This window comes from Microcaecilia unicolor, chromosome 11 (assembly GCF_901765095.1).
Source record: "Microcaecilia unicolor chromosome 11, aMicUni1.1, whole genome shotgun sequence".
In the NCBI taxonomy this organism is placed as follows: Eukaryota; Metazoa; Chordata; class Amphibia; order Gymnophiona; family Siphonopidae; genus Microcaecilia; species Microcaecilia unicolor.
In genome coordinates, this window is record NC_044041.1 from 198,664,733 (window position 1) to 198,676,297 (window position 11,565).

The window sequence follows — 11,565 nt, forward strand, 5'->3', positions numbered from 1 at the left end:
GAAGGGAGGTGATCTGCTGCCTGCAGCGCTTTCACGCGGAGGTAAGAGGCACTGTGATTTCAATGCAGGGGGCCCGGCCCGGTGGCAGACGGTCGACGACGGAGGGCGAGTGCGACTGTGGCACTGGGCCCCCCTTGGAGGCCCGGGCCCGGGGAATTTTGTCCCCCCTGCCCCCCCTCTTGGCGGCACTGGTAGAGCTTCCCCTTTTGAAAACATGGAGGAGCGTGGGTACTTGATATCTGCTTTAAAGCAGGTGCAAAAAGGGTGATTCTCTAGCTTGGCACCTCAAATAAAGCGCTATAATGGCATGTGCTGCGTGCCAGTTCCATAATGGCTTCTGGGCATGCCTACACCATCATAAAATACAGCACAAAGCCATGTTGGGGCACCAATCTGTAGGAAAGGCTAATTACGCCAACTCAGTGACTGGTGTAAATGAGCCTGCCTAAGTGTGCCATGCAACACACGTTATTTTTAATATTGTGTAAACTGGCACCATGCCCATGGTTCACCCATGCTCCACTCACCTTATGCCCCCTTTTCAGTTCCATGGATGGGTAATCCACCGAGGTGGATGAACAACAGAATCCCACGAAAAACAATGAGAAGATAGAAGAAGTGGACCAATAACTCCAGGGACCGGGACAGATAAGTCACAATGTTAAACTTTATTACAGACTCGACACAGATCTGTGTTTCAGCCACAGGCCTGCCTCAGGAGTCTTGAAAAAGACCTTTTGTACTTGGATTCGCCATAGCGCATAAGAAGGTACTCTGCATCAAGCATATATTACAGTAATACCTCAGGTTTTGTAGACTTCGGTTATCGTCGATTTTTTCCATGAAAAGTTTGTCTCGGATTTTGCTGGCGTGCCCACGTGACCTTGCTGCTAATTTTGCGAAAACAAAGGGCGACCCACGCGTTCTCCTGCTCAGAAATAATTGCCTCGGTTTTCGTCTGTTTCGGATTTCGCCGATTTGTTTTCGGACGGATTATCGACGAAAACCGAGGTATCACTATATATGCGCTACGGTGAATCCAATTACAAAAGGTCTTTGTCAAGACTCCTGAGGCAGGCCTGTGGCCGAAACACAGAGCTCAGTCTAGTCTGTAATAAAGTTTAACATTGTGACTTATCTGTCCCAGTCCCTGGAGTTATTGGTCCACTTCCCACTTCTTCTATTTTCCCTTGCAGTTCCATGTCATCTTGTGTGCTATCTTAAGAGAATAGCAACAAATGTATATATGCACTTCCGTGCCAATTAAGTTGGCACTTGCACACGTATGTGAAATGTAAGTCTAGGCCACAAAAAAAGAAGAACCAAAAGTCCCACAAATAGCAGAAACCAAAACAAAGACAGTGGGGATGGCCAAATGAACACAGGAACATAGTAGATGATGGCAGAAAAAGACCTGCATGGTCCATCCAGTCTGCCCAAGACAAACTCATATGTGTATACCTTACCTTGAATTTGTACCTGTCCTTTTCAGGGCACAGACCATATAAGTCTGCCCAGCAGTATTTCCCGCCTCCCAACCACCAGTCCCCGCCTCCCATCACCGGCTCTGGTACAGACCGTACAAGTCTGCCCTCCCCTATCCTCTCCTCCCAATCACCACCCCCTCTTCCCCCCACCTGCTCCGCAGGAAATCTTATGCAGAAATGTTCTTTATTGAGTTAACCACATCAATCCCAGGGCCCCTTTTTACCAAGCTGCGGCAAACGTGGGCCGGTGCTGGTGTCGGCATGCGTTTTACATGCACGCCGAGTCCCCCTTTTACCACAGCTGGTAAAAGGGAAGTCTCGCCTTCCTGCAGGAAATGGCCGTGTGGCAAGTAAAGCACTTGCCGCGCAGCCATTTCATGGGGGGGGGGGGGGGGGAAGCCGGCTGTAACCGGGCAGTACACGGCACTACCCAAAATGCTTTTCCCTAATTTCTGCTAGTGGCAGAAATGCCACATGTGGTCGGAACTACCACCAGTACCCGTGCTCGCCCAATCTTGGCTCAGGCCCGCCCGCCCGCCTGCCTGCCAAGACTCCCGCTTTGGCAGGTCATCTTCCGCACTCCCGCCAAAGCGGTAAAGTCTCCCGCTGCCGCTGTGATGATCCTCTGCCGCCGCTGCTTCTCTGTGAGCAGCCTCAGCAAAAGAAGAAAATGAAGCGCGGGGCCGCAGCAGCCTTCAGGCATGCGCTGTCGGCTCTGCCGTCCTCTGCCCCTGCTGACGTCAATTTCCTGTTCCGACGAGGGCCCACCCATATTAGCTCTGGGCCCAGCCAAAATGTCAGATCTAGCTACACCACTGCTTAGTATCTTTTGCTGTCGCATCATTTATCCGTGATTTGCTGTGTTTTTCAGTTGCTGCATTGGTCACAGTTTTGGGAAAGCTGATCTTTAGTTTTGTGTGTTTTTTTTTTTTTTTTTAAGGCACTGATACCCCTGCACATAAAGGATGATCTTTATGTTCGAGACAAACCGTTGGATATCCCCAAAGAAATCTGGATGATGGTGGACCACATGTACCGGAATATTTCCCTGCAGGTCGGTCATGTGCTTCCTGTGATGACTGGGTGGCGGGGGATGATGGATTTTCCCTAGTGTTAGCGCTGCAAGATTGTAAGGATTGTTGTTATGTATCTCACACTCTTTTTGTTGCTGCATTATAGGAGTGGAGGAGTAGCCTAGTGGTTAAAATAGTATAGTTTGAGTACAGATTACTTACCCCAGAGGCAAGAAGTGGGACAAACCTTAAGTAAGTAAAGCCTCTGCCACCTTACTACTACTACTACTTAACATTTCTAAAGCGCTACTAGAGTTATGCAGCGCTGTACAGTTTAACAAAGAAGGACAGTCCCTGCTCAAAGGAGCTTACAATCTAATGGACAAAATGTACAGACAGTCAATTGGGGCAGTCTAGATTTCCTGGATAGAGGTAAAATGATTAGGTGCCGAAGGTGACATTGAAGAGATGGGCTTTGAGTAAGGATTTGAAGATGGGCAGGGAGGGGGCTCTGCGTATGGGCTCAGGGAGTTTGTTCCAAGCATAGGGAGAGGCAAGGCAGAAAGGGCGGAGCCTGGAGTTGACGATGGTGGAGAAGGGAGCAGAGAGGAGGGATTTGTCCTGTGAGCAGAGGTTTCGGGTAGGAGCGTAAGGGGAGATAAGGGTAGAGAGGTAGTGAGGGGCTGCAGATTGAGTGCATTTGTAGGTTAGTAGGAGAAGTTTGAACTGTATGCGGTACCTGATTGGAAGTGACTTGAGGAGAGGGGTGATATGAGCATATCGGTCCAGGCGGAAGATAAGACGTGCAGCACAGTTCTGAACGGATTGCAGGGGGGATAGGTGGCTAAGTGGGAGGCCAGTGAGGAGTAGGTTGCAATAGTCAAGGCGAGAGGTAATAAGAGTGGACGAGAATTCGGGTGGTGTGCTCAGAGAGGAAAGGGTGAATTTTGCTGATGTTGTATTCTGGGGAATAACCCAGCTGTCTTGACACACCGTGATCTGTTTGTGTTACAGGAAGATCTCTTCCAGCAGCCTGGCTTACGGTCGGACTTTGAAGCAATTCGAGATTGTTTGGATACAGGAATACCGGAAACCATCCGTATCCTTTTCCCATCTCCAGTATATATATCCTTGTCTACCTTCCCTATTCTAAATCATATATTCCGGGACACTGTTGCCACAGTCCATTATATTCTTTTCGCATGTCCTTTGTAATACTTTTCACAATGTAAGTAGTTATGATCATCACAATTTATAATACTGTTCCTGCATTTCCTTGTTTTTACTGTATTCTTTACCATGTAAGATGCTTTCTTTACTATGTAAGCCGCACTGGACCTGCTGTATGTGGGAAAGAGCGGGATACAAATGTAATAAATATATATATATGTATAATTTTTTTTTTCATTTTGCCGCATGTCCATTTTCAGCAAAAATTTAAAAAAGGCATTTTTTTTACAGGTGCGCTAAAAAATGATTCTGCATGTGCTCAAAACACGCGTCTACACTACCGCAGGCCATTTTTCAGCGCACCTTAGTAAAAGGACCCCCTAAAATAATTGGCTAAAATTGGACTTGATTGGTTCTAATTGCCAATAATTTGCAATTATGAGCATAACTGCCCCTGGTTGTAATTCTGTAACTTTACTGTGCAATTCCTTTAGCACTTAACTGGTAAGGGATGTGGACATGGGTGTGTACACAGCTACAGTGGGGTGTGGGTTTTATTTTTTGTAAATGGGTTACAGTAGATAAAATTCATAAAAAAGGGGTAAATAACTTTTTACTTTGAACACACAAAACATAACCTATAAATATGTCCTGGTCCTCACTGAGAGAAAAGAAATCTCAGTCTTTGTCAAAAGCAATTAATTGGTTGCACATTTTTTTTTAACATTTGTACCCCGCGCTTTCCCACTCATGGCAGGCTCAATGCGGCTTACATGGGGCAATGGAGGGTTAAGTGACTTGCCCATTTAAGGAGGCTGTTTTGTAAAGGGCTTTGATGACATTAGCTCAGGAGTTACACAGTGACAAAAAGGCATGCACTTTTCTATGCGACACACTTTGCAGGTGTGTTCAGGGGCAGAGTTATGATTTACGCATGTATTTTAGTCGCTAACGTTTAAGCCTGCTCCTGAGCAAGTGTCAGCATCTACAGCTTCATAGTTTGTGATTTTCAGCTGATTTAAGTAGGTGATTAAGTGCCTTTTTAAAGTAGCTGCTTATGCGGCCTTCACAAATAAAGTGACCTGTTATAACCTTTATTTCCTAAACTTTTAGCTAAATTCTGTGGTGATCTTTTACACTGTTGAGATTTTGATGTGGGGTACTGACTGCTCAGAATAATGTCTGACTGGTTTAACTGGGAAGTTCTAACCTATAGTTACAGTAGCAGTCCCAGACCTCTAGGTCAAGATCCCGGAATGGGAAAAGGTGATTGGACCCTGGAATTTGGCTCAGGAGAATCTGGATCTCTCCGACTCCCTCTCATTTCATTCTTTTTGAAGTAAAAGATTAGATAGTTTAGTGCCTATGTATCTTTATAGGCGCCTTCCTGCCCAATTAACCTAGGTGCCCTGTTATAAAATTTATTCCACACAACTAAATCATCTCCTTCTGGCCCCAATGGGAAACTGAAATCACAATCTTTGTTGCAAGCGATTAGGTTGTGCGGGTTAAACTTCTGAGGTGAATTTTGTGGTGACTTTCAGACTGCCTGGGTTTCCATGTGGATACTGACTGCCCGGTACAGTGACCGACTGGCTGACTGGTATAACTGGGAGGTTATAACCTATAATTACAGTAGAACTCCTAGTCCTCTGGGTCGAGGTCCTGATGGGTGGCCCCAATGGGAAACTGAAATCACAATCTTTGTTGCAAGCGATTAGGTTGTGTGGATTAAACTTCCGTGGTGAATTTTGTGGTTGACTTTCAGACTGCCTAGGTTTTCGTAAGGATACTCGTAGTCCAGTGGTGTAACTGGAAGTCCCTAATGTCCCAAATGCTCTGGATCGAGGTTCTGATGGGTGAAGGTGGGAAAAGGTGCTGAACCCTGAAATGGACCTTTGGGGGACGGAGAAAGGGATCCCTCTCATTTCAGTCTTTTTGAAGTAAAAGATTAGATAGTTTGGTGCCTATGTATCTTTATAGGCACCTTCCTGCCCAATTAACCTAAGTGCCCTGTTATAAAATTTCATTCCACACAACTAAATCATCTCCTTCTGGCCCCAATGGGAAACTGAAATTATGATCTTTGTTGCAAAGTTTGTGCACATTAAACTTCTGGGGTGAATTTTGTGGTGACTTTCACACTGCCTGGGTTTTCATAAGGACACTCTTAGTCCAGTGGTGTAACTGGAAGCCCCTAATGTCCCAAATGCTCTGGATCGAGGTTCTGATGGGTGAAGGTGGGAAAAGGTGCTGAACCCTGAAATGGACCTTAGGGGGGGGGGGATCCCTCTCTTTTCAGTCTTTTTGGAAATAGACTGTGTTAATCACTCAGACCTCACTAGTGTGGAGTTGGGGTTTTATTTATCTTTTTAATTTCAGTGTCTTTTGGGGGTCACTGCACCTCCTTTTATTTCCCAGTCCCCCTCTCTCCCCACTGTCTCTTTCTCAACCTCTGCTGCTTTCTCTGTCTGCCACACTGTGTCTGTGTGTGCCACCACCACCACCACCTTTCATGTCCAACTCCCGCCTTCATCTCTGTTACCTCCGTCCTCATTGGAGAAAACTCCCTTCTCAGTAAACCTTCTCAATTCCAGATTGGGCAGAAGCTCTGACAGACCACCGCAGCTGATTGGTTCTCCCACCTTCCTTTTCCCTCCCCTCTTACACCGTGCTGTCCAAGGAGGAGGTATTAAGACAGGAGACAGCATGACATCAAAACTTGAAGCCATCTCCTCTGCACAGCCGCCATATTGTGTGACCCCAAACATTCACAGATGCTATTGAAAACAATAGCAAATGCAAGGTTTATGACTGCCTATGTGTGTGGGGTTTTTTTTTATTTGAGAGTTTTTTTTTATTTATTTGAAAGCTTCCCATATGTAACCCAAGGTTTGTTGTTGTTTTTTAAAAAATAAGTCTGCTGCTCCAGAGCACCTGTGGACCGTGGCTCACCCCCACCCCCTCCCCCCCCCCAGGACCTGCCAGAGGTTTAAAAAAACCCTTGGGTTACATATGGGAAGTTTTCAAATAAATAAATAAAAAACTTGTCAAAAATAAAACCCCCACACATAGGCAGGCAGGCAGGCAGAGACCTCACACGTATGGTATTGTTTTCAATAGCGTCTACATATGTTTGGGGGTCAAATAATATGTGCGGTTAATTAGTGCTGTCAAACCAAAAAGCAAGGGGAGGAATGTGCATCTGGACGTGCAAGCACACATTGGTGCTGCTGTTCTGCGCTTTTAAATATGAGCCTTTCAAAAATTGTTACCCAGAATCTCTTAACTTACCCATCCCCCAGGGGGTTACATATGTATCATAAGTACATAAGTACATAAGTAGTGCCATACTGGGAAAGACCAAAGGTCCATCTAGCCCAGCATCCTGTCACCGACAGTGGCCAATCCAGGTCAAGGGCACCTGGCACGCTCCCCAAACGTAAAAACATTCCAGACAAGTTGTACCTAAAAATGAGGAATTTTTCCAGTCCATTTAATAGAGGTCTATGGACTTGTCCTTTAGGAATCTATCTAACCCCTTTTTAAACTCCGTCAAGCTAACCGCCCGTACCACGTTCTCCCGGCAACGAATTCCAGAGTCTAATTACACGTTGGGTGAAGAAAAATTTTCTCCGATTCGTTTTAAATTTACCACACTGTAGCTTCAACTCATGCCCTCTAGTCCTAGTATTTTTGGATAGCGTGAACAGTATCCCCAATCCTGAGCTTTTGGATCCTAACAGCTCCCACAGGGCGAGTTTAACCATTAGGCAGGCTAAGCAGTTAGCCAGGCAGAATCTGGGGAGGGGTAAGAAATACCAAAAATGTAGTAACTTCAGTCAAACCAAAGTACAGTCAGCCTGGAGGTTGTGTAAGTGTAATTTTCAGACAGAAACTTGTCCTCATGTGTGTATATATATATAATTGGACATCATATTTAAATATCTTTTTACTGGACATTCCAGAAGGAATGATGTTGGGGGTGTTCATAATTTTATTTCGTTTATCAACATCGTGAAATGGGGAGGGTGGGGGACCTAGGGTCCTGCAGGTTTTTGAGAGAACACAAGGCTGATATTTGCCTAGTGTGCCTGCAGCTCCAGGGTAAACGGGTCACACAGTCCGTGCTGCTATGTTTTGGGGGTAGGGACTGTAATACACAGGAGTTCAGAGCTGAGGTGGTAGTGTCTGGATTGGGGAGCCATTTGGGATTGTGGATTTAATTCAACTTTCCAAACCCAGTCTAAAGGCAAGTCACAATTCCGGCACAGTGGGGTTTCCCTGGCCCAGAGGCCTTACCCGAGGCAATGGACGGTGAAGCGATTTGCCCAATGACACACAGATCATCAGTGGGAGAAATGGATTTGAAGCCTGACTTCCCTGGTCCTAGGTCCACAACTGTAACCACTAGGCCACTGTTTCTGCAAGTTGTAGAGACATCTCTGTTCTGTGTTAAATGTCTTTCTTTAAATTATAAAATAACTAGCCGTTAAGCCCGTAACAACGGGCTAGTGTTTTGTTTTCCTATGGCCTCCCCCCATCCACCAATCCTGCTCTCTCCCCTGCCCTCCCCCCATGTCCAGCAACCCTCCTCTCCCCCCCTCCCATCCGCTCCATCCACCCGTGTCCATTAACTGTTCTCTCCCCTACCCTCCATTCTCGGGCTCCCATCCACCGCGATTGTGACCTCCTGTGCCCTGCCGTCCCTGCCGCCGTTATTTCGCCGTCCCTGCCGCCGCCATTTCGCCGCCCCCCCCCCCCCCCCCCGGCGTCACCCTCCCTCTTTCCGCTGTTGTCGTGTCATCAGTTCTCCATCGCTGCGTCTGTTTCCTTCAGCTCCACCCCCTCCTCCCCTCCCTGCTCCCTCCTCCTCCGATTTCCACACCCATGTCCAAGCCCTCCTCCCTACTGGGCTGTACTGCTGGTGGAGGCGGGGCTTGGACTTCTACACTCTCAGCGTTCCGACTGTACTGCGCATTTGCAGGTGAGTCGGTCACTTGCCGTTTATATGTTTGATTGATTTACAGATTTTGAGGGGGGTGGAAATATGTTGAGTGTTGTAATTCTGGTTTGATCCTCTGTGATGCTAATGCAAAAAAGAGCTCGAAGTGACCTTTTCCTTCATGACACCCTGGCAGCTGGCAGTATCCACTCTGTGGCTGAGGCCCTGCTGCTGTTCTTGGAAGCCCTTCCAGAGCCTGTCATCTGCTACCATTTATATGAGACTTGTCTTGAGAGTGCCACTGATTATTCCATGTGTGTTCAGGTAACGTACAGTTGCCAGCTGGATGGTTGGAAGGCCAACAGTGTCACTGCAGCTAGCTTTTTCCTCTCAAGGGCTCATAAGATAAACTGGCCTCATTCTTTGGTACTTTTAAGCTCCTCAAGTGTGTGTGTATTGGAAAGCACAGGACTAGTTGAAGGTCATGGGAGGTCATCCACAAACATTTTATTAAAAGAAAATTGATGTATAATTTTAGCAAAGGAAGCTTTAGCGTGGGGGGGGGGGGGGTTTGCGTGTTGGAAAGTGGTGGCTCTGTTACTGCGTGACGGCTGTGGGTGTTACTTGTAGCCTGGCTGTCACAACATCTGCAGAAGCAATTCCACACACAGCATGAGCCTTTGGGTCCCGACCATTAGGTTATCTGAGGCAGGGGCCTCAGGCGCCACTCTCTAGGAGCGGCATCTCTGGGGGGTGGCTTCGCGGCACTTTACCTACTCACGGTGACTTTCCAAACCCGGCAGCGATTCCCATACGCTGCCCTGCCGCCGCCGGCACCCGCCTCTTCCCTTTACTGTGGCCACTTGAAGTAACTTCCTGTTTTGCTCAGGCAGCCGCAGTAAAGGGAAGAGGCGGTTGCCAGCGGCGGCAGGGCAGCGTATAGGAATTGCTGCCTCTGCCAGGTTTGGAAAGTCATCGTGACCAGGTAAAACGTCGGGGGAGGGAGGCATCAAGCGCTTTGAAAATACGCCTCCACATCAAACACCAGGTGTGAAACTTTTTGGCTTATAGAATGAGGAGCGCTAAGCCATCCAGGACTGTAACAGGCATCCGGATCAGTTGGAAGAGTGGGAACAAAAGCCAGAAAACCTGACTGAGCCCTTGCACTGTGTTTGCTTTTCTTTCAGGCGGTCTCCAGGCTACCTAAGTGCCATAAAAATGTGTTTGACTACCTTATGGCATTCCTGCAGGAGCTGCTGAGAAATGCTGAACTAAATCACCTGGATATTCCGATTCTGGGTAAGCAGGTTCTGTGTTGAATAGCACAATTGTGCCATTATGTAAGAATGCAGATTACCTTTCCCCACTGCCACCTCTTAAAAAAAAAAAAAAAAAGTCCCAAACCATTCAAACTCATGAACAGTTCTGATTCTTCATCTGTGTGTATGGTATGGGCCAGGGGTGAAGCCACAGGTGGGCCTAGGCCCTTCCGTTTTTGCCTCAGAAATCTAGAGCAACCAAAAGTATAAAGGGGGGATGGAACTCCTTCCATATGAGGAAAGGCTAAAGAGGTTAGGGCTCTTCAGCTTTGAAAAGAGAAGGCTGAGGGGGGATACGATTGAGGTCTATAAAATCCTGAGTGGTATAGAATGGGTAAACGTGAATCAATTTTTTTTCCAGGAGACGCTCAATAAAATTATATGGAAATACTTTTAAAACAAATAGGAGGTAATATTTCTTCACTCAAAGAATAGTTAAGCTCTGGAACTTGTTGCCGGAGGATATGGTAACAGCAGTTAGCATATCTGGATTTAAAAAAAGGTTTGGACAGGTTCCTGGAGGAAAAGTCTAGTCTGTCATTGAGATGGACATGGGGGAGGCCATGCTACTCTTTGGGGTTCTGGAATGTTGCTACTGTTTGGGTTTCTGCCAGGTACTTGTGACCTGGATTGGCCACTGTTGGAACAGGATACTGGGCTAGATGGACCATTGGTCTGACCCAGTATGGCTATTCTTATGTTCTTATGACATAAAATCTTTAATTTCATAGGCAGAAGAATAGGGTGGGCTGCCAGGGCCTGACCAACATTTTTGAATACAGCATCGGCGACTAGAGAGTATGACATTCAGACTAGACATTGGTTTGTTTGGCCTCTCCAACCAGAAAGGCGTTTTTTGCCTCTTTTAATTTGACAAGATTATATACTGTTGTCTTGCTGCTTGAAATTGTTGTGCTTTTAACGTATGGATTTTTTTTTTCCTTCTGTGCAGCTAGTTTATTTGGAAGCTTACTGCTTCGACCTTCCCCTGACCAGACCAAGCAGGATGTCTCCGACAAGAGGAGAGCTCGGGAATTCATATGGCAGTTCCTCTCGAATGGAAACAGAACCTGAAGCCATTTTCCTCACTTGTACTACAGACTAAATGTAAAAATGTTAATATGTACAGTTATATACATATATAATTTTAACATTATTGTGGAGAGATTTTTTTTGTAAAAAGTGCCCTCTATTTTCACAGTTGGACTTTTTTTTTTTATAGGGTGGGGAGGGGACACTGTTCATTGGTCCACTACAGATTTTTGGACAGAATAATTGTCATGCAGATATGTGTGTTTTCCATATTTGTTTAAAAAAAAAAAAGAAAGAAACATTTTTGGAGTATAAGAAGGATTTTTAAACTTTGCACTGAATTTTAGCTATTTAATGTATTTTAAAATGATAAAGATTGGAATCTGTTTAAAGAATTTTATTAAACTTTGTGGCCCCTCCTTGATAGTATAATTGTTGTGAGTTTTGTCATTTCACACCCTCTAACAGGGGGCTGTACTGCAAAATTAGCACAGGTATATCAGTATGGTTTATCTGATTTTCCTATATTACTTTCTTTAAAGCTTGACAGTGATGTAATAATACAAAATTTAAAAATGAGGAAGGAAATCTATTTCGCA

At 45.9% G+C, this 11,565-nt stretch overlaps 1 protein-coding gene across 7 annotated transcripts in view; it reads left to right on the top strand.

Moving 5' to 3' along the window:
• INPP5B (inositol polyphosphate-5-phosphatase B) overlaps nucleotides 1–11,233 on the top strand; it is an 83,384-nt gene extending 72,151 nt beyond the window's left edge. For all 7 annotated transcript variants that reach the window (XM_030218147.1, XM_030218146.1, XM_030218148.1 and 4 more), the window contains 5 exons: nucleotides 2,428–2,541; nucleotides 3,515–3,599; nucleotides 8,812–8,939; nucleotides 9,803–9,914; nucleotides 10,887–11,233. In XM_030218147.1, coding sequence (XP_030074007.1) covers nucleotides 2,428–2,541; nucleotides 3,515–3,599; nucleotides 8,812–8,939; nucleotides 9,803–9,914; nucleotides 10,887–11,008 — 561 coding nt within the window. In that variant the 3' untranslated portion in view covers nucleotides 11,009–11,233. The remainder of the gene's footprint in view (nucleotides 1–2,427; nucleotides 2,542–3,514; nucleotides 3,600–8,811; nucleotides 8,940–9,802; nucleotides 9,915–10,886) is intronic.
• Nucleotides 11,234–11,565: the final 332 nt, after the last annotated feature.